Genomic DNA, 25615 nt, shown 5'->3' on the forward strand with positions numbered 1-25615 from the left:
TTTTCCAGGACCTTGCTGATCAGCGGGTATGGGGGGAAGGCATAGAGGAACTGGCCTGACCTGGATAGGAGGAAGGCATCGGAGATAGCGCCCCGTCCCAGCCCCCCCCAGAGCACAACTGGGGACATCGACGGTTCTGCCGAGTTGTGAACAGGTCCACTTGGGGAGTTCCCCACTCTTCGAAAAGTCTGTGCACCACCTCTGTGTGAAGAGACCACTCGCGCTGAGAGGAGAAGTCCCTGCTCAAGTGATCTGCCTGCGAGTTCCAGGTGCCCGGTAGGTGGTAGGCCTGTAGGCAAATGTCAGGGGCTATACAGAAGTCCCACAGCTTGAAGGCTTCCAGGCAGAGGATCAGGCCCTGCATTGCCTGTTGATGTAAAACATCGAGGCCGTGTTGTTCATGAGAACCCTGACCACTCTGCTCTCCAGGTGCGAGCGGAAGGCCACGTATGCTAGCTGGACTGCCTTGAGCTCTTTGACGTTTGTGTGGCTGGCCAGGTCCTGTGCAGACCACAGACCTTAGGTCTGAACGTCTCCCCCATGGGCTCCCCACCCTAGGTCCGATGCATCGGACATCAGTTCCATCGACGGGGGCCTGCCTCTGAACGGGACCCCACGGAGCATGCTCCCTGGGGAGGACCACCAGTATAGGGAGGCGATCACTGGCCCGGGTACAGTGAGAACCTTGTTCATCCTGTCTCTGACCTGGGAGAACACAGAGGCCAACCTGAGTTGGAAGGGCCTCATCCTAAGTCTGGCGTGGTGAACCACATATGTGCATGCCGACACGTGACCCGAGAGCTGGAGACATGCTCTGGCTGTTGTCACTGGAAACCTTGTGACTGTGTTGATGAGCCCTTTCAGGGACTCAAACCTGTCCGGTGGGAGGGAGGCTCTGGCCGACGTGGCGTCCAGGATTGCCCCGATAAACTCTATGCGCTGTACCGGGACTAATGTGGACTTGGTGTTGTTTACCAACAGGTCCAGAGTTGCGCACGTGGACAGAAGGAGCGCCACATGATCCTGCACCTGCGACCGGGAGCTGCCCTTGACCAGCAAGTCGTCCATATAGGGGAAGATCTGGACCCCACGGTGCCTGAGGTAGGCTGCCACCACAGTCATACACTTTGTAAATACCCTGGGGGCAGTGGACAGGGCAAATGGGAGGACCGTAAATTGGTAGTGTTCCTGTCCAACCATGAAACAGAGGAAGCGCCTGTGCCCCTCGGATATATGGATGTGGAAGTACACGTCCTGCAGATCGAGGGTGGAGTACCAGTCCCTGGGATTCAGGGAGGGAATGATGGAGGCCAGGGAGACCATGCAGAACTTGAGCTTCACCATGTACTGGTTCAGGCCTCGCAGGTCCAGGATGGGTCCGAGCCCCCTTTTGGTCTTCGGGATAAGGAAATAGCGGGAGTAGTACCCCTTGTGTTTGAACTCCGCTGGCACCAGTTCCACAACTCCTAGGCCAAGGAGCCGCTCCACCTCCTGCTCAAGCAGAGGCTCGTAATAGGGGTCCCCCAGGAGGGACAGGGGCAGAGGGTGGTTGGGCGGGGTAGAGGTAAACTGGAGGGTGTAGCCCCGGGACATGGTGCTGAGGACCCATCGATCTGAGGTCAGCTGCGCCCACTCCGGGAGGAAAGCACACAACCAGTTGGAGAAGGGAAGCTTTACTGTGGGTGGATCCCTGAGGTGAACTGGTAGGTCGCCCCTCGGTGTCCCATCAAAACTGCCGTTTCCCTGCGTGTTTGCCCTTGGAGGACCCAGGGTGGGGGGCACACCGAGACTGTCTCTGCGGGCGTTTCTTATAGTCCCACAACTTTTTATAAGGGGACTCGTATTTAGAGTGGGTGGCCTGGGTGGGAGCCTGCTGCGGCTTAAACTTAGGTCTAGCCGGAGCTGGACCATAGACGTCAAGAGTCTTAAGCGTAGTGTGGGAGTCTTTCAGGCCATGCAGTTTTATGTCCATCTGTTCCGCAAACAGAGCCATGCCATTAAACGGGAGGTCCGGCAAGGAGTTCTGCACCTCACTGGACAGCCCAGACAGCAAGAGCCACAACGCCCTTCTCATGGACACCGCGGAGGCCAGGGACCGTGCAGCTGTGTCCGCAGCATCCAAAGCTGCCTGAAGATTTTCCCTGGCAGCCGCTGTACCCTCCTCCACCAGAGCTTTGAACTCCTTTCTGTCATGCTCCTGGAGGGAGTCCTCAAACTTGGGAAGAGAGTCCCACAGATTGAACTCATACCAGCCCAGGAGAGCCTGATAGTTCGCCACCCATAACTGGAAGTTAAATACATTTTCCTCCCAAATGAATCCAACCTCCTTGAATCTTTATTTTTCGGAGATGGGGCTGGTTGGCCCTGCTGCTCCCTGTGGTTGACCGACTCGACCACCAGGGAGTTAGGAGCAGGGTGGGTGTATAGGTATTCATGTCCCTTGGTGGGCTCAAAATACTTGCGTTCCACTCTCTTAGAGATGGGGGGCAATGAGGCTGGGTTTGCCACAAGGCATTTGAAATTTTTGCCACCCCTTTGTTGAGTGGCAAGGCCATCTTGCCCGGTACCGAGGGGGACAGGATGTTATAAAGGGAGTCCGAGGGCTCCTCCACCTCCTCTGCCTGAAGGTTGAGGTTTGATGCCTTGTTTTCAATAGTTCCTGGTGGGCTTTAGAGTCCTCCTGTGAGATGGAGGGAGGAGGGCCGTAATCGCCTCATCAGGGGAGGGTGAGGAGGCCAGGGCGGTACTTTGCATGTCCACCGGCACCAGAGGAGCCACCGCCTGGTCGCTCTCCAGGCACGGCGCTGAAGATGCACGTCCTACCGACCCCTTCCTTGGAGGCTGGGAGAGAGAGGCCGATGGCTGTTCTGAGTCTCCGGCCACCAAGCGGGCCCTCACCGGGGGCTGAGTTGGGGGCCACGGTGCTCACTGTGCTGGCCACAGGGCCCAGTGCCACTGCACCTACTGTGGCACCGGTGGGACAGCTGTTTGACCTGGTTGGCCTGACCCATCGATGGACGACTACGAAAGGAGGCCAGGCTGACGTATGACCTGCCGCTGTCCCTGGACCAGCAGGAGCGGCCGCGCCAGGAGTGGTGCCGACCACGAGACCGTGATCCCAACGTGGAGGAACGGGTACCGCCGGTAGCAGCTAGGGTGACCAGACAGCAAATGTGAAAAATCGGGATGGCGGTTGGGGGCAATAGAAGCCTATATAAGAAAAAGGCCTAAAAATCGGGACTGCCCCTATAAAATCGGGACATCTGGTCACCCTAGTAGCAGCTGCTCTGTGATTGGCTCTGGTGGGCGGATCTGCACCAGCGATTGATGCCCAGGACTGTGGGAGCAGTGCCGTGGCAGGGTCTTGGAGCGAGACAATGAACGAGAACGGTGTCGATGTTCGTGTCACAACTGGCTATGATAGCTCCTCAGAGATGAGGACCTTCGGCGTCATCTGCCTCGGTCCCGTCTGTGTCCGCTCCTTGAGGCAGAGCGGTGCCTGGAATCTATGTCAGTTGGAACCCAGCCAGACAACCTGGTGGGGGTCAATGGTGATCTGCGTGGACTACACATGGGATGATCGCTGAGCGGTGAACGGCATCGGGAACATTCCCTCGACCATGACTGGTACCGAGTCAGGGGTGACTGCAGAGATCCCAGTGGCGGCTTGCCTCTGGACCGCGGGGCCAACATTGACGGTGCTCCTGGTACCGGCATGGACATAACGTCCCAGGCCGCTTGCAGGTCCTCTGGCATGGAGGGCATCTGGACATCCGGGGAAGCCTGGACTGCCCAACATGGGTCTAGCCTCTCCCCCAGTCTTGATCCGGTGCAGCGGCGGAGAAGGCCTCTTCTTAGCTTTCTTAGCATGCCCCGTGGACTGGAGCAGGGCTGACTGGTAGATGGCGCCAGGGGGTTGCCGCGCACTGACACTGTAGTACCTGGTGCCAACGCGGAACGGTGCACCGGAGTCAGGGTCAACGCCGACTCCATCAAGATGGCCCAGAGCCTAATGTCTCTCTCTCTCTCTCTCTCTCTCTCAAGCTTCTTGGTCCGAGGCTTGAGCGACTTGCAAATCTTGCAGCGATCGCTGAGATGGGTTTCACCCAAACAGCATAAACAGTTCGCGTGCAGGTCACTCACTGGCATCAGTCGCCTACAAGTGTCATACGACTTAAAACCCGGGGCGCGGGGCATGCCCCGGCCCAGGCGCACTAACTAAATTAAGCTAAAATAATCGAACTACTAACTACAGGTACTATTACACTGAACGAACAAGAGTTCTGGAGGAGAACTGCAGCAAAGCTGGAGCAGAGCAGTTCCGAAGCACCTTCACTGGCGGCAAGAAGAAACAATCAACTCCGGTTTGAATAAGGACTGGGAATGGCTGAGCCATTACAAACATTGAATCTATCTCCCCTTGTAAGTATGCTCACACTTCTTATCAAACTGTCTGTACTGGGCTAGCTTGATTATCACTTCAAAAGTTTTTTTTCTCTTAATTAATTGGCCTCTCAGAGTTGGTAAGACAACTCCCACCCGTTTATGCTCTCTGTATGTGTGTATATATATCTCCTCAATATATGTTCCATTCTATATGCATCCGAAGAAGTGGGCTGTAGTCCACGAAAGCTTATGCTCTAATAAATTTGTTAGTCTCTAAGGTGCCACAAGTACTCCTGTTCTTCTTTTTGCGGATACAGACTAACACGGCTGCTACTCTGAAACCTAAAAGAACATTATTAAGGTTGCAAAATTAAGCACTCAGAGTTAGGAATGACAGAAATAAGGCTGACTGCATCATAAGGTGTATGAACAAGAACCGGAATTTATGTTTCATAGGCATTTCCTAACTTTTAAGTACTTGACTATGTAATATTAATTGCTATATTTATATACTGGGCAATTTCACATGCACAATTATTTGTGTTCACAATAAAATCAGTAGGCACACATTGGAAAGCTAGACATTTAATATGATGTATATTCATGAGATACGCAAAGCAGGGTACTAAATCATTTGCACATAATATTGAAATTTCTAAATTTTTAGCTTTAATAAGTATGGATTGCTCCATTGTAGATCTGAAAGTTAGGATGTACGTTATAAAAGGGACCCAAAGTTACAATCATCCTCAGTTACTCCCAGCATTTCAATGAATCCATGGAAGGATTCCAAAGAAGTAGGAAAGAGTATGAGAGTCTGCACAGGCTATATATATTAGACGTTACTGGAAATAATCTATCCTTTCCTTTTGATCTCCAAACTGTGGCTCTCCACTCATGACAACCTGAAGAATGCTGAGGAAGACTAATTAAAGATTCCAAAACAGCTCTCCCAAAATAAGCATCAGATCAAAATGCTAAATCAAGAGATCAATACTATGTCAAAGTATGAATAGATCTATCTCCAAGTGGCTGTGTCATAAATCTCTGTGGGCATGTCTAAATGAACAGGCAGTGCACAGCAAGCTGAAATGCAGTTCTTCAAATTTCCAGAGTGCCATGCACTGTTTTAGACCACTACAAGTTTCCTAGTGTGACAGTGCTGCATCTCCCTTATCTAAAAAAATCAGTTACATTCTCAAAGAAGGATATTGGGTTAATCTGGCATGATTTACCTTTGGTAGGAATTTAATTATTCTTTCTTTCAAAATTTGCTCTAAAGCTTTGTATACTATTGAGGTCAGACTAACAAGTCTGTGATTGCCTGGATCACTTTTTTCTCCTTTCTTAAATATATGTACAATGTTAGCTATTCTCCAGTCATACATCTCCATCCCCGAATAGACAAATTTATTAAAAATCCTTGCTACCAGACTTGCAATCGCATGTGCCAGTTCTTCCAGTATTCTGGGATGGAAATTATCATAAAGTGCCGCCATCAATCTTGCAAATGCTAAACTGAAGTCTTTTGACCTAATTTGTATTAAAATAACTTTTAAAAATGTTTAACTGCAGTTGTTTTTTATTTTAAAATGTTTCCACTCTTTTATTCTGATGTAAAAATGGCCAGTAGATGGCTCTATTACTTCAAAACTTACTCTACTTTTCATGTAGGGCAGCTTAAAAAATGAAACATATGGAAACAAAAAAAAAAAACTATACATAATAGCAAAGATCTCGTCTTATTTAAGGTGTCCAGTAAAAGCAAGGAAAATACAAAAATGATATCAAGAAGGTCATCAATGGATGGTATTTAAGAAGAGAAATTTTAAAAATATGAAATTGTGAAACTTTTTCTTATTTCAATTGGATATATTTTTATGATTATGGATCCAGTCTACGAAATAAAGAAGTTCATGTTAAGGCTTGATCCTGTAAAGAGCTTAACATTTTGGTCCTGATCCAGCAAAGCACTTACATGTATGCATACTATTAGGCACATATATAATCCCACCGAAGTCAATGGAACTATTCACATACTTAAGTTAAGAATGTGATTAAGCTTTGCTCAGCTCCTTGCAAGATCTCGACCTTACAGAGGACATTTGGAGTTTATGAAACTGGCCTAGTGGTTCTAAAGTTGTAGCCATGTTTAGAAAGGAATGTAGGAACAATCTGTCTCTCCCAATCACAAAATGGATCTGGCCAGTAGCACATGTGATCCTTGGAGGGCTACAGCTACATATGACTTCAGTTAATGGCAGTAAATGGTTACATCAGGCCACCGAGCTCCATAAAAAACAGCTTTTCAGGAAAAAGAACGTTTACTTAGGGCTTGTCTACACTGCACCAATCTGAACTACAGGGGTGTGAATTGGTCTGCTCTAACTGCCCCACGTGGATGCTGCTGGCATGAACTAAAAGGTACCTAGTTCACGTTAACATAGTCCTATCTCACCACAAACAAGGTATCTTTTAGATTGTTCCAGAAGCATACACATGGGGTAGTTAGCATGCAACACTTTAGTCCACTTGGCAATTCACACCCCTATTGTCCACATTGCAGCATTCTTACAGTAACTAGAGTTCTTAAAGATGCTTTTGTTAAAATGGATCTCAGTGTAGGCATGTGTGCCTTGTACATACATGCCCAGAATCTTTTAACTAGCAGTGTCCACAGGGGTTGTATATGTGCACTGCATGCTCCTTTGTCCCCTATGGCAAGGGTATAAAGGATGGAGCAATCTCAATTGACACTCAGTTCCTTCTCACATTTCTTCTTCAAATGGAAAGTTTTCAATTGTGATCTGAATCTACCCTGGAATGCCTGATGACTGCAGCCATGATATTCTACGCATCGGAATCACAGTGGATGTTGAGTGTGATGCAGTGTCAGCAGCATCCAAAGAGGCACGCAGTGATGTTTTTGCCACCAAATGGCCAGTCGCGGCTACAACCTTCAATTCATCTCTTGTGTCTTGATGGGGTTTGTCACTGAGCTGCAAAACTTTATTCTATTGCAAGAAATCATAGTTGGCCAACAAAACTTGATAGTTGGCTACACAAAATTGCAAGCTAGCTGAGGAATAAAACTTCTTTCCCAAAAGTTCCACCTTCTTGAACTCCTTATCCATGGGCATAGGCCTAGGAGGGCCAGGCAGCTTAGATTTTTCGTGAGCTGCTGTGACAAAACTAGAGACTCAGGGACCAAGTGAGTAACTCAAACCCCTTAGGAGTGGACTTGAAATCTGTGGTCTTCCTTTTTTGGTGTGTCTGACAAAGATGCTGAGTGTTGCTACAAATCCCAGGCCTGCTCAATAATATCATCCATGACAGGCATGGCCAATTGACCCTGTGATGTTGTGTGCAGAATGTCAAACGATTTATAGGATCTTTCTTAGACCACCTTCAGACAAATTTCTACAGCATTTGCCATTCTTTTAAGGAGGTCCCAAAAGGCTTGAAATTCATCTCTTGTAGATGAAGTTGGGGCCATATTGAGCCTCATAATCTTCAACAAAGTCCTTGTCCTTGCTATGGGTTTCCTGTTCAGAGCCTCGAAGGAGCTCCTGATGTGACTATTGAACACCCTTTGTAGATTCCTTGGGAGGAGGTGACTTAACCTTGATCTTGTTGCAACTGAATCAGAAGCAGACAAGTGAGGATTTGGATTCTATGTTGGCCAATATCACTAAGACTGCCATCCATATGGGAAGGGCATATGGTGCCACAAAGGTGGGAACCATGGAATTTCAGATCTCTCCAGAATATCTCTCCATTTATAACAAGATTCCCCTGCCCCCCCCAGCTATTCTCAGGAATTAGTCTAGGTGAATAAGGAGATCTCCTAGGAGAAGGGTGCCTGGTATTATGAGAAGATGAAGATGCAGACAAAGAAAATTCCTCTAAGGCAATGGTGGCCAACCTGTGCCTGAGACGGAGCCAGAATTTGCCAATGTACATTGCCAAAGAGCCACAGTATTATGTCAGCAGCCCCCATCAGCTCCCCCACCCCGCCTGCCAGCCACCCCGCTGATCAGTGCCTCCCCTTCATCCCTGTGCCTCATGAAGCATGCAGGAGGCTCTGGGGGGCCAGGAGAAGAGCGAAGGTGCATCAGGCTTGGGGATGGGGTAAAATGGGGGCAGAGCCTGTGGCAGAGGCAGGGGTTGAACAGTGAGCTTTGGAAAGTTGGCACCTGTAGCTCCAGCCCTGGCATTGGTGCCTATACAAGGAGCTGCATATTAACTTCTGAAGAGCCTCATGCGGTTCTGGAGCTACAGGTTGGCAACCCCTGCTCTAAGGGAAGTGCAGATCCCCAAGGTGATGTAAGTAGAGGTACCACAGAGGTTGAATATAAGGAGATTTTCTTTTTTGCAAACTTGGGCTCCTGTACTAGCTGAGACTTTGATGCAATTGATAAAGGAGTAACATCCAGCAAAGGTTCTGTAATGATGTTCAAATCAGCAGACGTGAAAGCTTGAGCAGAAACAGGAAGGAGTATTAATGGTGATGGTATCATGACTGACAGTACCAGTGTAAAAGTCTCAGCAGAGGGATTCTTCTTATCAGGATGCCATACTGAAGACTCTAGAACATACAGTACTGAGGATGCAAACCAGGCCATGGAAGATAAAGGATGTGGTACCGTAGCAGAGGAACAGGATTCCACAACCTTCTAAGACGCACGATACCAGAGGTGGGCAAACTACGGCCTGCGGGACCGTCCTGCCCGGCCCCTGAGCTCCCGGCCAGGGAGGCTAGCCCCTAGCCCCTCCCGCACTGTATCCTGCTCCCCCGCAGCCATACTGCTCTGAGCGGCATGGTAAGTGGGCCGGGGCTGGGCCCAGGGGGTTGGATAAGGGGTGGGTAGGTTCCAGGGGGCAGTCAGGGGACTGTGAGGGGGCGAGGGTGTGGATGGGGTCGGGGCAGTCAGGGGACTGGGAGCAGGGGGGTTGGATAGGGGGTGGGGTCCCGGGGGGCGGTTAGTGGCGGGGGTCCCGGGAGGGGGTGGATGGGTCGGAGGTTCTGAGGGGGGCAGTTAGGGAGCGGGAAGTGGGAGGGGCAGATAGGGGGTGGGGAGGCACAGCCTTCCCTACCTGGCCCTCCATACAGTTTTGTAACCTCGATGTGGCCCTCGGGCCAAAAAGTTTGCCTACCCTGCACTATATCAATGAGACTATACCAATGAAACAGACACAGCAAGTTAGAACTGTGAAGCCTGAACTGTGAAGCCTTTAGCCTTTTTTGCCGGTACTGGAGATGATGAAAAGTGCTGAGCCCCCTCCGAAGACCTCTACTCCTTCCTACCTCAGGCAGCAGCTGTCAGTTACTGATCTGAACAGGATTGCTGGGGAGACTCAGATTTTTTCAGGGAAGCCTGAGGTCTTTCAGAGCCAGAAGACCTTTTAGCTCCTAGAGTAGTGTGTCTCATAATCAAAGCACTAGTTGAAACCAAGAAGACTGCTTATTAGGAGAGAGCACAGAGTTCAAGATACAAACATGACTTCTCCATCAAAAATCATTTAAATCTGGCATCATGTATCTTTTCAACATGCTTAGAAAGACAGTTTCAAACAGTATACTTACTAGGAGAATGGGTTACTCTGAAATAAGAAGGCATATTGAATGTGCATCATTAGCAAGCACAACTGTTTTGCATCCTGGGCATATTTTAAACCTAGGGATTTGCACTCTGCCATCAGACCTACCCTTGTTACTTAGGCAAGACTGAAAGAAGAAGAGACTCCCAACCCCACCTTTTTTTTAAAACTCAGTGAGCTTAAATGAAACTTAACAACAAACTAATGAACAGATAACTGATTTTTTAGACAAAGAAAATGCAGATCTAATCTACCTGGATTTCAGTAGGCATTTGATAACAGTTCCACATGGGGAATTATTAGTTAATTTAAAAAGATGGGGATTAATACAAGAATTAATACAAGAAAGGTGGGTAAGGAACTGGTTAAAGGGGAGACTACCACAGATCATACTGAAAGGTAACCTGCCAGGCTTGAGGAGGATTACTAAGGGAGTTCTTCAGGGAATAGGGTTATGGTAATATTATATAAGATGATCTGGAGGACCTTGAAAACGAGAGTAATAGAAACAGGATGAAATTTAATCGTGCAAAGTCACGCACTAAGGGACTAACAAAAAGAATTTTTGCTATAAGCTGGGGACATATCAATTGGAAGCAACTGAGGAGGAGAAAGACCTGGTTGTACTGGTCGATGACTATGAGCCACCAATGTGATGTGGCTGTGAAAAAGGCTAATGCAATTCTAGGATGTATGAGATGAGGTATTTCCAGTAGAGATAGGGATATGTTATTACCATTATATATTCATTGGTTCTTCTTTTGTATGACATTTGAAAAGCATCGGGCTGGGATTATAACTGAATTTTAAGATTTGAAAGCCATTCTAAAGTTTCTTGGATAAGCTAGGTGGATCCTCCTTGTACCTCCACTGTAAGCATAAATGGGACAGTTGTTTGTGATGTGTCACATGATTTGTACCTCACCACAGTCACAATTTGGTGATTCTTTGATTTTCCATTTGTGGAGAAAATATCCTCGCCTGGCGATGAGACCTCATCTGGGATACTGCGTAATTCTGGTCTCCTGTGTTTGAAAAAGATGATTTCAAACTGGAACAGGTGCAGAGAAGGATGATCAGAGGAGACTTAAGGAGCTTTGTTTAGCCTAACAAAATGAAGGCTGATGGGAGATATGATTGCTCGCTACAAATACATCAGAGGGATCAGGGAGGGAGAGTAGTTAAGTGCCTATGTTGGCACAAGAACAGATGGATATAAACTGGCTACCAACATGTTTAGGCTTGAAATCAGACACATTTCTAACCACCAGAGGAGTGAAGTTTTGGAACAGTCTTCCAAGGGGAACAGTGTGGGCAAAAAAACTAAATGGTTTCAAGACTGAGCTTGGTATGTTTATGGAGTGGATGGTATGATGAGATTGCTTACAATGGCATGTGGCCCACCTGCGACTGCTAGTAGAATATATTCCCATTGGCTGGAGATGAGACACTAGGTGTGAAGGGCTCTAAGTTATTACAATGAATTCATTCCCAGGTGTCTGGCTGGTGGTCTTGCCGATATGCTAAGGGTCTAACTAATGGCCATATTTGGGATTGAGAGGGAATTTCCCCCCAGGGCAGATTGGCAGAGCCCCAGGGGTGGGGGGGGGGTTGTTTTCCTTCCTCTGAAGCATGGGTCCTGGGTCACTTGCTGGTTTAAATTAGATTAAATGGTGGATTCTTTGTAACTTGAAGTCTTTCAATCATGATTTGAGGACTTCAGTAACTCAGGCAGAGGTTATGGGTCTATTACAGGAGCTGGTGGGTGAGGTTCTGTGTCCTGCGATGTGCAGGAGGTCAGACTACATGATCATGATGGTCCCTTTTGGCTTTAAAGTCTGTGACTATAACTATCTATTACCCTAATTCTAAGCAAGGAGCAGGAGGACACTGTAGTTCTGACTTGCTTGCATGGGAGGTCAGAAGGAATAGAGTGGCAGGTTGAGGCTGCTCCATCCTTTATAATCTTGCTGTAGGTGGCATGAGGGTGTACAAGGTGCATGAACACCCCCTAAAGGACACTGCTGACTAAAAGATGCACAAGACGCATACACCTTCAGTGGGATCTGTGTGGAAAATTGCTTGAAGAAGAACTTGCTCTTTGCTGCTTACAGGTCTGGTTTAATCCATTCAGCTCTCATGTTTAGATTCAGTAAGTGTTCAACCATTAAGACCATTTCAAACGAAGGAAGTATTTTTGTCATTCAAGAGTGCCTTCGAAAAGAAATAGTGTTTTCTAAGGACAGCATATTAATAAAACAAGCTTCTTTATCATTTTGCAGCAAAATACTGCAATTTAGCATGGATTGCTGGTTGTAACCTGTAATGCTGTTTTTCTCTTGAGCATTATGGTTTTGTTGCTAGCATCTTTAAAAAAGGATTTGAAGTAAAGGGTATACAAATCAACAATGTATTGTTCTCTAGCATTTAAAATGAAATCTTTACTTTGTAAATGATACTCACTTCTCATCAATAATCAATAAATACCAATTTATTATGGATGTCTGGCAAACAGATGACTACTCTATTTTGCATTTATATCTCTACCTATTGATCAGTATTAAAAAAAAATCTTTACTATATTTGTTAAAATGTTCACTATGCTATTTTAGGAGATTTGTAACTCCCAACCCATACATATTAAAATAAAGACATTCCTGTATTTGGTTTACAAAACCTGATGCAATTGCAGACATATATTTTGTTTTGTGTAACCCAGCGACTTGGTACAGCTAACACAAGTTCTAGACATAAGATCTGTCTCATTCCAGGGAAAAACAAACATATTGTAATCCATCACAACCTATTTGAAGGGACCTGGTGAAGACTGATAGGCCATGAAGTTGATTTCCCTTCCCCATCTAAAATGACTGATCTTCCAGATTTTTTCTGTGCATTTCAATTTCCAATTAACTTTTGCAAATGCAAGAAAACATTTAAAAATAGCATGCAACTTGTAAGACAAACACACCACACACATACAACACAACAGTAGTCTATTAGAGAAGAAGTACAAGAGAAATATTTCAATGATTAGTTGTGTATCAGTAATTTCCTGGTGATTTACATATTACTAATTACATTTGATTCTTCCTGTAAAACTGCTTTCAACTTGCCACGTTCAAAACATGGTACAATCCTAGAAGCTGACAGTTTGCCTAATGTTGAACCTGACTAAATATAAAACAGTGAAATGTGTCTTGTAGTTAGAGTTGCTTTTGTTCTTGCAAACTGTTATTGGAATAGCTAGTTAAACTCTAATGGCCAGTTCTTTAGCTGGTGTAAATTGATGTAGCTCTACCGAGGTCAATGGGGCTGCACCAATTTAAGGCAGCCAATGTTAATCTGGCACCAGATGTTAAAGGCAAGTTAATGCCTTTGTAGCATATTTAGCACTGTGCTAATAATTGGTCAAATTGTCAAGTTATTTGAAAAATACAGAATCTACAGCATTTCACCTTGGATTATGATCTTGTCAAGTCTCATAGACTAAGCAGGGTTAAGCATAGTCAATATCTGTAAGAGAGAACTCCATGGAAAACTGAATGCCATAGGAAGCAGTGTTGGTGTTTCTTATAAAATAATTCCTCTTTGACTAAATTCACAACTAAAAATGTGTTGTACAGTATTTTAAACATTCCTAAATTGCTACAGACTGAAAACATTCATAGTTTGCTACAAATTCATATTTCCTGATAGCAAGTTAAACAGATATAAATACACCACAATACAGTACATAAATGGGAAAGTGTATATTATTGTAATTCCTGGCTTCATTATTTAATTTTTAGCACCTAAAGCAAAGTATGCTGAGATATTTCCTTATTTTTCCCGATAAATTTCAGCTGAAAACTACATGTGAAAACTATCACCTACATGTAGAGAAATATTTATTCTTTATCAAAAGAAAGCTTTATGTGTTATCAAATTCCAGTATGCTTGCTTCTGCTCATCTCCAACTGTGGTAAAAGATGGAGAAAGACCTCCCTCTGCCCTCACTTTGTTTACCCACACAGGGTCAGATAGAATCAGTCATCCCAATCCCGCAAGCCTTCCCACATGGAACTCCTTCTGAAATCAGCAAGAATTCTGTATATGGGGGATTGAGGAGCTCTTAGTTACACAGGATTTATACTGGCGTAAATTAGAGCAGATTATGGCCCTTAATTTATACATCTATGATTACTATTCTTTTTTATAACTAAAAAAGTTTTCCAAAAGGGCCTAAAACAAATGCATAAAGTATTCTTCTTCATAAAAATGTCTAAAGAAACATACATATATTTACCTTAAAATAGTTATGGAGTTCATTTGCAAGAAACTGATAAAAAATCTCTCTTTCAGCAGATTCAATCAGGCGATCATGGAATACTCGGGTTGTTTCATGCACAAAGAGAAGAGCTGCAGTTTCATTTGAGACAATAACAGACCTGTGGGCTTGCAACAACCCCTGGAGCACCTGTTAGCAATTTTAGTACATCATGTTTATATAAAGTTTTAAATTACTGGTAATTGGATTACTAAAAGAGATCCTGGTATGTTTATTTTTAAACTACCATATACTGTATTAAGCTTTATCAACAGTAGTATCATACATTTTAATCAGAACTAAAGCATTCAAATATCTCTTACTTAAGGTATGTGTTTTCTTCTCTGGGACATGCATTCAAGGGAGCAGGAGGGTACAAGAAGCCTTCTTCTTCGAGTGCTTGCTCATATCCATTCCATTAGGTGTGTGCGCGCCGCGTGCACGATCGTCGGAAGATTTTTACCCTAGCAACACCGGCGGGTCGGCTGTGGAGCCCCCTAGAGTGGCGCCTTCATGGCGCTGAATATATACCCCAGCCGACCCGGCGCCCCCTCAGTTCCTTCTTACCGCCCCTGACGGTCGTTGGAACTGTGGAGCGCTGCTTAGCTGTTCTCCACTCTCCCTAGCTTACTTCATTATTCGTAGTTATAGTTATAGTTATAGTCCTAGTGTTGTAGTTTAAAAGTTGTCTAGTTGTTTTAATAGTTCAGGGGATTAAGGGGGTCGTCTCCCCCTTTCTCCCCCGGCCGCGGGGCCGGGCTCATGCCCAACGCTCCCGGCTTCAAGCTGTGCGCCTCCTGCGCTAAGCCTATGCCCACGAGCGACCCGCACGACTCCTGTCTGAAGTGCCTGGGAGAGTCCCATCAAACAGATAAGTGCAAGATCTGTAAGGCCTTCAGACCAAGGACCAAGAAGGAGCAGGACTTTCGGCTCCGGCAACTCCTGATGGAGGCGGCACTTACTCCGGACGCTCCATCCACAAGTCAAGCCCCGGCACCTAGCGCCTCGGTGCGCAGTGCCCCGGTGGCACCGGCCATGACGACCACGCGAGTGGCGTCAGATGAGCCTTCCCGGCACCGGACCTCGTCGGCACCGCAAGCACAGCAAGTGCCTCGGCGCCGGTCATTATCCCCAGGGCATAAGAAAGCCCATAAGACGGGGACCTCCGTGCCGAAGACGCTGGCTCCCCCAGTGCCGGGGGTAGAGCCGCGTACGCCGGTGGAGCACCGGAAACAGGTGCCTCCAGCACCGTCGACTCCGGCGCCGAGGCCGTTGAGTCCGGTGCAGACGGCGTCTCCACCGAGGCCGGCGGTGATACAGTGCCTCCCGTCGACGCCAGAGACCTTCGCGGCGGCGAGAGACTTAATAGCTCTCACGGAGCCGGCACCGCCTCAACCACCGGCACCGACGGCACCGTTGACTCGCCCGGTCCAGTCGAGGGGGAAACCTGCCTTGATGCGCCCTCCATCACAAGGGCTGGAACCTCGGCACCGATCCAGGTCCCGAAGCAGGTCCCCACGCCGCTCGCAGTCCCGGCACCGAGTATCGTCTCGGCACCGGTCGTACTCGCGGCCAAGATCTTCTTCGCGGCACCGCTCTACGTCTCGGCACCGCTATGATCGTCGGCACCGATCAACGTCGAGACGTAGTTCTCGGCACCGCCACGGTCGACGCTCGACGTCGAGGGGCCGCTCCCGGCACCGGGCATACTCCAGGTCCTCGTCGAGGTCCAGATCCGACTCCCGGCACCGACGAGGTCATCGGCACCGGTCGCGGTCCCGGCACCGATCGCCGGCACCGCGCAGAGATAGGTCATCTCCAGACCGGCACCGTGCGGCACCACAGCCCACGGGGCTCGTTTCATCTCTCTCGGCACCGCCATGGCCGTCAAGATCGGTGTCTCGCTCCTCGGAGGACCTGTCGAGATCGGCATATCCCCCTCAAGGGCAAGCCGAGGAACGAAACTTGGGCCATTGGCAGGAGATGGCAGAGGACCACTCTCATGGACCATCTCACTGGTCGTTTTGGACCCCGTGGGCGTACCATCAGGCGCAAGGGGCTCCAATAGCTTCGACCTCTCGCTCGGGTCACTCCGTTAGAAGGGCCCCGGAGTCCACCATCTCTCGGCCTCCGCCAGGGGGCATGGAGGCTTCAGTGTCCACACCACCCGACACCATGGACCCAAGTGCAGGTGATGCCCCGGCCCAAGAGCAGGGGGATCAGGACCCCCCCTTGGATCCAGTGCCACCGGAGGCATCCTCTTCCTCCTCTCCGGATGAGGCAGTGGCGGGCACTTCATGTACGGGTCCCCCTCCGATAGATCTTCGGGCTCACCAGGATCTCCTGCGTAGGATGGCCCGTAATATGGACCTGCAGGTGGAGGAGATAGTGGAGGTTCACGACCCGATCGTGAATATCCTTGGAGCAGATGCCCCATTGAGGGTGGCGTTACCTCTGATCCGCACGATCCAAACAAATGCGGATACGATATGGCAAACTCCTGCCTCCATTCCACCCACAGCGAGAGGGGTGGAAAGAAAATACCTTGTCCCGTCTAAGGACTGTGGGTACTTGTATACCCACCCCCAACCGTGTTCACTGGTGGTGGAATCAGTGAATGCACGAGAGCGCCACGGCCAGCAGGCTGCAGCGCCTAAATCAAAAGAGGCTAAGCGGCTCGATCTGTTTGGCCGCAAGGTTTACTCAGCCGGAGGGCTACAACTTAGAGCGGCGAACCAACAGGCGCTACTGAGCCGCTACAATTTCAACTCCTGGAACTCTATGGGGAAGTTTAAGGAGTTGATTCCCCAAGAGTCCAGGGAGGAGTTTGGAGCCATGGTAGAGGAGGGCAAGAAGGTGGCTCGGACCTCCTTGCAAGCCTCCTTGGACATTGCAGACTCAGCGGCGAGGACCCTGGCTTCGGGTATCGCTATGCGCAGGATCTCCTGGCTTCAGGTTTCGGGTTTGCCTCCGGAGCTGCAGCAAACCCTACAAGATCTGCCTTTTGAGGGTCATGGATTGTTCTCAGATAAGACGGACTCTCGCCTGCAGAGCCTCAAGGACTCGAGAACAATCATGCGCTCCCTGGGGATGCATGTTGTGGGCCCCCAGCGCAGGCCATTTAGGCCGCAGCCTCAGCGCTTCTACCCCCCCCCGCCTCGTCAGAGACAGGACTCGACCCGGAGGCGAGGGCGAGGTGGTAGAAGAAGGTGGACCGGCCCTCAACCCGGACAGAACCAGGGGCCACCTAGACCAACTTCAGGCCCCAGGCAGAACTTTTGAAGGTGCGGTCGAGGATGGCGCCCCAGTCATCCCCCAGGATCCAGCCCACTCCTTTCGGGATCGCCTTTCCCATTTCCACCGTGCTTGGTCCCTTATAACTTCGGACCGTTGGGTCCTCCGCACGGTGGAGAGGGGATACGCTATCCAGTTTTCTTCATTCCCCCCCTCCTCCCCCCCTTCCCCGTCCCTCTTCAGGGACCCTTCTCACGAGCAACTTCTTATTCAGGAGGTTTCTACGCTCCTCGCTATGGGGGCCATAGAGGAGGTTCCAGCGGAGTTAAAGGGCAGGGGATTCTATTCCCGTTACTTCCTCATTCCCAAGTCCAAAGGAGGTCTGCGACCCATCTTGGACTTGCGCGGACTCAACAAATTCGTAGTAAAGTTGAAGTTCCGCATGGTCTCTCTGGGGGCCATTATCCCTTCCCTCGATCCTGGAGACTGGTTCGCCGCCCTCGACATGAAAGACGCATACTTCCACATTGCAATCTACCCGCCTCACAGACGCTTCCTGCGATTCGTGGTAAACAGGGTGCACTACCAATTTGCAGTCCTTCCCTTCGGCCTATCCTCGGCCCCACGGGTGTTCACGAAATGTATGGCTGTCGTGGCAGCGTGCCTTCGTCGGCAAGGGATACAGGTGTTCCCGTACCTAGACGACTGGCTGGTACGCGGTCGCACCAAAGAACAAGTTCGCGATCACGTCCACATAATAGTGCGCACGTTCAACAAGTTGGGTATACTACTCAACAAGGACAAATCCACTCTAGAACCTACTCAGAGAATAGAATTCATCGGTGCGGTTCTAGACTCCAGACGTGCACAAGCCATCCTGCCAGACAATCGCTTTTGCACCATCACGAGCCTCATTCAAGGACTCAAGGCCTTCCCAACTACCACGGTGAGGTCGTGCCTTACCCTGCTGGGTCACATGGCTTCCTGCACGTACGTAACCAGGCATGCCAGACTTCGGCGTCGCCCACTCCAGACCTGGGTGTCATCAATATACCGCCCACATCGGGACAGCCTGAATATGGTGGTCACAATCCCGAACTCGGTCCTGACCTCCCTCACATGGTGGCTAGATCACAATGTGGTTTGCGAAGGGATGCCGTTTCACGCACCACAACCCTCTCTGCACCTGGTCACAGACGCTTCTTCTCTGGGTTGGGGCGCCCATCTCAACGGGCACCATACCCAGGGCCTGTGGACTGCACCCCAGCTAGCCCTGCACATCAATGTTCGGGAACTGATGGCGGTGCGCCTGGCGTGCCAGGCATTTCTCAACCTCCTACGTGGCCGCTGTGTGTTAGTTCTCATCGACAACACCACGGCCATGTTTTACATCAACAAGCAGGGAGGAGCACGTTCGTCAATTCTATGCCAGGAGGCCATTCGCCTGTGGGACTTCTGCATCGCCCACTCAATCCTTCTCACGGCATCGTTCCTCCCTGGAGTCCAGAACACTCTGGCGGACCGACTCAGCAGGTCCTTTCAAACACACGAGTGGTCTATCCGTCCGGACATCATACATTCCGTTTTCCAGAAGTGGGGGTTTCCCCAGATAGACCTGTTTGCATCTCGAGACAACAGGAAGTGCCACGTGTTCTGCTCCCTGCAAGGTCGAGCTCCCGGCTCCCTCTCGGATGCGTTTCTCCTTCCCTGGAAGGACCACCTGTTTTATGCCTTCCCTCCGTTTCCTCTGGTCCACAAGGTACTGCTCAAATTGCGCAGAGACCAGGCACAGGTGATTCTGATCGCCCCAGCGTGGCCGAGACAACATTGGTACACCACGCTGTTGGAACTCTCGGTTCAGACACCGATCCCGCTTCCGTTGTATCCGGATCTCATCACGCAGAACCACGGCCGGCTGCGTCACCCCGACCTGCAATCACTCCACCTCACGGCGTGGCTGCTCCATGGTTCACCCAGGCAGAGCAACAGTGTTCACACTCTGTCCAACAGATTCTGCTGAGCAGTAGGAAGCCCTCAACACGGACCACATACTTGGCCAAGTGGAAGCGGTTCTCCTGTTGGTGCGAACAGCGAGCCACGTCCCCGTTGCACGCACCTATTCCTCTCATTTTGGAATATCTCCTCTCCCTGAAACAGCAAGGGTTGGCGATATCTTCAATTAGAGTTCACCTGGCCGCCATATCGGCCTTTCACCCAGGGGAACTCGCGTCCTCGGTATTCTCTAACCCGATGGTCGTTAGATTCCTCAAGGGCTTAGACCGGACGTACCCACAACAACGTCAGCCCGTTCCGACGTGGGACCTCAACCTGGTTCTCTCCAAGCTCACAGGTCCTCCATTCGAGCCACTGGCCACCTGTTCACTTCTGTACCTATCCTGGAAGACGGCCTTCCTCGTAGCCATCACCTCAGCAAGGCGCGTTTCTGAACTCAGGGCGCTTACATCCGAGCCCCCTTACACAGTTTTCCACAAGGATAAAGTGCAGCTTCGTCCACATCCTGCCTTTCTCCCTAAAGTGGTTTCTCCATTTCATATCAACCAGGATATATTTCTCCCGGTTTTTCACCCTAAACCACATGCTACTCGCCAGGATCAACGTTTGCATTCCCTGGACGTGCGAAGGGCCCTGGCCTTCTATATTGACCGCACAAAGCACTTTAGAAAGACGACGCAACTCTTCGTTGCAGTGGCCGACCGAATGAAAGGATCACCGGTCTCCTCACAACGCCTATCCTCCTGGATTACGTCTTGCATCCGGACTTGCTACGACCTGGCAGGTGTCTCAGTACCACACCTCACCGCTCACTCCACGAGGGCCCAAGCTTCCTCGACGGCTTTCCTGGCGCAAGTTCCGATCCAGGACATTTGTAGAGCTGCGGTTTGGTCGTCAGTCCACACGTTTACGGCTCACTATGCACTAGTGCAGCAGTCCAGGGACGATGCTGCCTTCGGATCAGCAGTTTTGCACACAGCAATGTCTCACTCCGACCCCACCACCTAAGTTGGGCTTGGGAGTCACCTAATGGAATGGATATGAGCAAGCACTCGAAGAAGAAAAGACGGTTACTCACCGTTGTAACTGTTGTTCTTCGAGATGTGTTGCTCATATCCATTCCAAACCCGCCCTCCGTCCCCACTGTCGGAGTAGCCGGCAAGAAGGAACTGAGGGGGCGCCGGGTCGGCTGGGGTATATATTCAGCGCCATGAAGGCGCCACTCTAGGGGGCTCCACAGCCGACCCGCCGGTGTTGCTAGGGTAAAAATCTTCCGACGATCGTGCACGCGGCGCGCACACACCTAATGGAATGGATATGAGCAACACATCTCGAAGAACAACAGTTACAACGGTGAGTAACCGTCTTTTCTCCTACATTATACCTCCCACACAAGGGATGGTAACATGACAGTTCCTGGGCCATGACCATGCTTACAACATCATGCTAGCCAGGGAAGTTGGGAGGACATGAAACAAAAGTGCACATTGCATCCCAGATAGGATGTAGCAGCAGGTATACCTTCCCTGGGCATCAGGAACTACAGAAAATATTGTGCCTCTTGAGGCACAGTGGGTCCAGGAGTCCTAATGGGGTGGCGCAGTTCAATCCAAGCCCTACCACAGGACTGTTGGTATAAGCCAGATGACTGTCCATATTTGGTCAGCCATAAGCATAAGCAATGCAAGTGACTTCCTGGGGTACTTTTTGCGATGTTGGACAGTTTGCGACACATGGAGCTTACATGAGCCAACTTTCCATGCATACTAGGAATAGAAGCAACTCCTGACCTAATTATTTCCCCTTTCCCATCTTCCCTGGCAGCATGAGGCCCTGAAAATTCATAAAATAGCTCTTGTTTGAGTTCCATTACTATAAGATACTGTAGTATTTTATTTTATAAGAAATACCACACTTGCTGAAATCACAATTTATTGAAACTTTTAATAGTGCATGAAAATGTTTTTATATCTGTAGATCATGCACAACAGGGACTGATGTATATGCTCAGCCTTGAGTCAAACTTTAATCTTTTCAGTAAATGAATATACTCAAAGGGTTATTGAGCCCTGGTATAAGTGGAAGCACAACTTCATTGAAGTCAATGGAGTTGTGCCTAATTGTCGCAGGGCTGAAAATGGCCAAAATTATTTAGTTCCTAGATATTTGTTTCTAATGTTAACACATCTTTTTACTGAAGGCAATAAAGGTAAGATACAACAATATATACCAGTGCACAAGTAAGTGAGATATAGTATATAGTGCTCATGGTATGGCCACTCTCGTAGGTAGCAACAAATACTTTTAAAACGAATAATTTGCAGTCTGAAGGAGACTATCCCATTCCGCCCTCTGTTTTCTTCAATTTATTAATAATTATTTCTGAGTGATCTTGGCAATTCTGAAAGCAAAGACTGGATTATATGGAAATCTCCAAATTTATTTTCCTTGTATGTCATAAACCAAATTGAAACTATCATAGGACTCCAGATGGCAAAACTAATTTAATAATCTAACTCCAAGAACCAGGCTACATTCAGTAGACAAAATTATATATGCTCTTGCTTGTTCACTCTGCACAAAAATTGAGAATACTTTTATGGCAATCTAAAATGTCTACTGCAGTATAACACACCTTGAAGAGATCTCGTAGATTAAATGTATAGTGGCACTTAGCTGGCGTTGGGAGCATGCTGCGGCACATACTATAGTATACAGCTATGGAAGAGGAAGTTAGAAAGTCATTGCATTTCTGAACCTCAGATAAGAATCTGTTGTTATACAAGTATGTTCCCAGATGAACCTAAAGAAGAAAAATGTATATGATTTAGTTACCACTTCTTAAGAAAGGTTTAAGCATATTGCTAACTGCTGAAATATAACAAATTTATAAGACAAAAAGCAGCAATTTTCATTATTATTTTAACAGGAAAAGACACCCTTACTTACCTGCACAGTAACTTTGCTTCTTCAAGATGTGTTGTCCACTGCTGTTCTGTGTCCAGTGCATTTAAGCAAGAGACTTTTGGTCAGCAGTACCTGTTTGGGTGAGGCATGTGACTCAGGGTCCTCATGCCCCCAACTGAGGGCATAAAAGATTGGGCCACTCAAACTGCCCCACCCCCAGTTCCTTCATCACCGAAATCCTTATGAAAATAGTAGCAAAAATGTAGGGCACGTTATGGAATGTGTATGTACAGGTAAGTAACTGTTTCTTCTTCGAGTGCATGTGCACATATATATTCCATTGTTGATGACACCCAAGCAATAGATATGTTGGAAGTGGGAACCAGTAGTCTTTTAAAACAAAGCCTATAGAACGTCTTTCCCAAAGTTCACATCACTTCTAGATACAGCCCCACATTCACTCAGCATTATGCCATTGTGGAAGCAAGACCTACCGATGTCCACAATAGGAACATTCCTTAGAGAGAGTGAGCAGCTTGAGCTCTAGTAGAAGAGGCAATAATCCTAGGGGGTGGACTTTGCATTAGCCAGTTCGTAACAAATTTTGTTGCACAGAGAGATCCAGTTATAGATTCTGTGAGGCACAACAGTCTGACTGTTCATTGTCTCTGCATATACAAGAAAGAGCCCGAGAGACATTTTGAACTGTTTCATTCTATCTATGTAAAAGGAAAGTGCCCTATAGACCTCTAAAGAATGCAGTCTCTTGTCATCCTTGTGAGTTTGGGATTTCAGGAAAAAACATCAGCAGATTAATGACCTGATTCAAGTGAAAATCGAAAACCACCTTCGGTAAGAATTTGGAACGGACCTTTAATGAGACATTAGATTTACGGAAGAAACTATATAAATGTCCTGCCATCAGGTACAGTAACTCCCCTAATTTCCTTGCTAATGCTATTGCCAACAAAAATGCTGTCTTTGCTGACAAGTGAAATAGACCAAGGTGGAATCATGAGACCTGATGTGGTGGGGCAGTGCCCTACCCCCTGAGAAAAAGGCTGGAACAGGCCTTTCAGGCTGTGCAGGGCTGCAGCCAATCAACAGAGGCCTGTTAGGAGCCAATCAGGGCAGGGAAGAGGCAGCCAATCAGGGCTGGGTTAAGCCCTATATAAAGGCTGCCTAGCAGGTGGAAAGGCAGTCTCTTCCTGACTGCCAAGGGAGGAGGACTGGTTCCTAGGCTGAAAGGTAGCACTTTGGACAGAGCAGTGCTGGGGAAGGGCAGAAGGAGCTGGGGAGCTCCAGCCAAGGAAAACTCCAGGCTGCAGGCCTTGTTACAAAGGGTTGAGCGGGTGCACAGGGCTGAAGGGGAAGCGGCCCAGGGACAAAAGTCTGACAAGGGGAGAGAAAGAGGGCATGGAGGCTGCTGCTAGAGGGTCCCTGGGTTGGGACCCAAAGTAGCGGGTGGGCCTGGGTCCCCCTCTTCCCCCTTGTACTACACCTGGCTGAGGAGGAGCGTGGCCTGATACAGGCTGTGGCTGGCCCCTGTGAGAAAGAGGTTAGACTCTGAGGCTGCAGCTGGCCACTAGAACAGGTGCAGATGGAGGTCTTCTGATAACACCAGACCCCTGGAAGGGGGTGAGACCAGAGCAGTGGGCACTGCTGGAGGGCAGTGTCCTGAAGAGGCTGCCGCCGAGCAGGGAGCAAAGCGGGTCCGGACACCAACAGGGGAGCAGACGATGGACGGGACACCAACAGCAGAGGGCGCCCCACAGATGACAGAGCTAATTCCCAGACGTGCCAGCGGGAGGCACTGCGGTGGTGAGTCCCAACCCCATCACACCTGCCAGGACTAAATTAAGCTCCCAGGAAGGGACTGGTTTTCTTACTGGGGGATAAACCCATATCAGACCTTTAAAAAAAATCTTGCTACCATAGGGTGGGAAAAAACAATGTCCATGAATACGGTGTTGGGAGGTTGAATGGATGAGGTTTGAAGGTCTAAGTACCAAAACTGTGTTGGCCACACCAGGGCTATTAATATGATACTGGCTACTTCCTGTTTGAATTTTCTGATGGTTCTGGGATTGGAGAAAATACATATAGACATTCCAAACACCATGAAATCAGGAATGCATTGGAAATTGACCCTGAATTCTGTCTTCCTTTGTCACAGAAACAATGACACTTCTTGTTTTCTTTGATAACAAATGGATCTATGGTGGGAAAACCATATTTGCTGAAAATCATTTGAAACCCCATATCCTTTAGAGTCCATTTGTGATTGTTGATTGATTTTATGCTGAGGCAATCTGTCAGAACTTTCTGCACTCTGGGGAGATCAAATGCCTTGAAAGTGACCCGATGACAAATGTAGAAGTTCCAGACACATACCTCCTGACTTAACTGAGTGGATTTTGACCTGCCTTTTTAGTGCAGGTAAAACACTGCAGCCATATTGTGTGTTATAATCTTTATGGTGAGGTCCTTGTTGAATAGTAGGAAGACTTTGCAAGCTCAATAAATGGCTCTCGGTTTTAGGATGTGTAAATGAAGAGCTGACTCCTGAGGTGTCCACAAGCCTTGTGTTTGCACATCATCCAGGTGTGCTCCCCAGCTCAGAGTGGATGTATCTGTTACAAGCATCTTCGATGGAACTGGAGGAGAAAAGGGGATTACCTTGCAGCATACATTACTGGATTCATCCATCATCTTAATGAGGCTAGGACTCAAGATGCAATGTGAACTAACATGTCCATGTGATGTTTTCTCGGCTGATACAGACTTCAACCACCTTTGCATGCAGCACAGGTGAAGTCTGGCATGCTGAGTCACGTAAATACAGAAGTCCAGGTGGTCGAGCAACCTGAGGCAAGATCTTGCAGTTGTTCTCAGATAAACCTGCAGATTATTGCATAAATTAAGCCTAGCTGGATGTTTTTTCTGGAGGCAGATAGGCAATCTCCTATTGTGGAGTCCAGAATGGCCCCAGTGCACTCTATTCTTTACACAGGACACAGAACTGACTAGTCACTGGTTATTTTCAGGCCAAATCAAGCAAAGAGAAACTGAATTTAAAGGATATTGTCCAAAACTTGCAAACTGGATTGACCCTGAATTAACTGGTCATCCAGATATGGAAAAACATGGATACCTAGCCTTCTG

The 25615-nt window shown here is 48.3% G+C and overlaps 1 protein-coding gene across 1 annotated transcript in view; it reads right to left on the minus strand.

Moving 5' to 3' along the window:
• DNAH14 (dynein axonemal heavy chain 14) overlaps window positions 1-25615 on the minus strand; it is a 530612-nt gene that overhangs the window by 152032 nt on the left and 352965 nt on the right. The window contains 2 exon segments of the mRNA XM_065589985.1: window positions 14276-14446; window positions 22179-22346. Of these exon segments, the coding sequence (XP_065446057.1) occupies window positions 14276-14446; window positions 22179-22346 (339 nt within the window).

The sequence above is a fragment of the Chrysemys picta genome, chromosome 3, assembly GCF_011386835.1.
Source record: "Chrysemys picta bellii isolate R12L10 chromosome 3, ASM1138683v2, whole genome shotgun sequence".
Lineage (NCBI taxonomy): Eukaryota > Metazoa > Chordata > Testudines > Emydidae > Chrysemys > Chrysemys picta.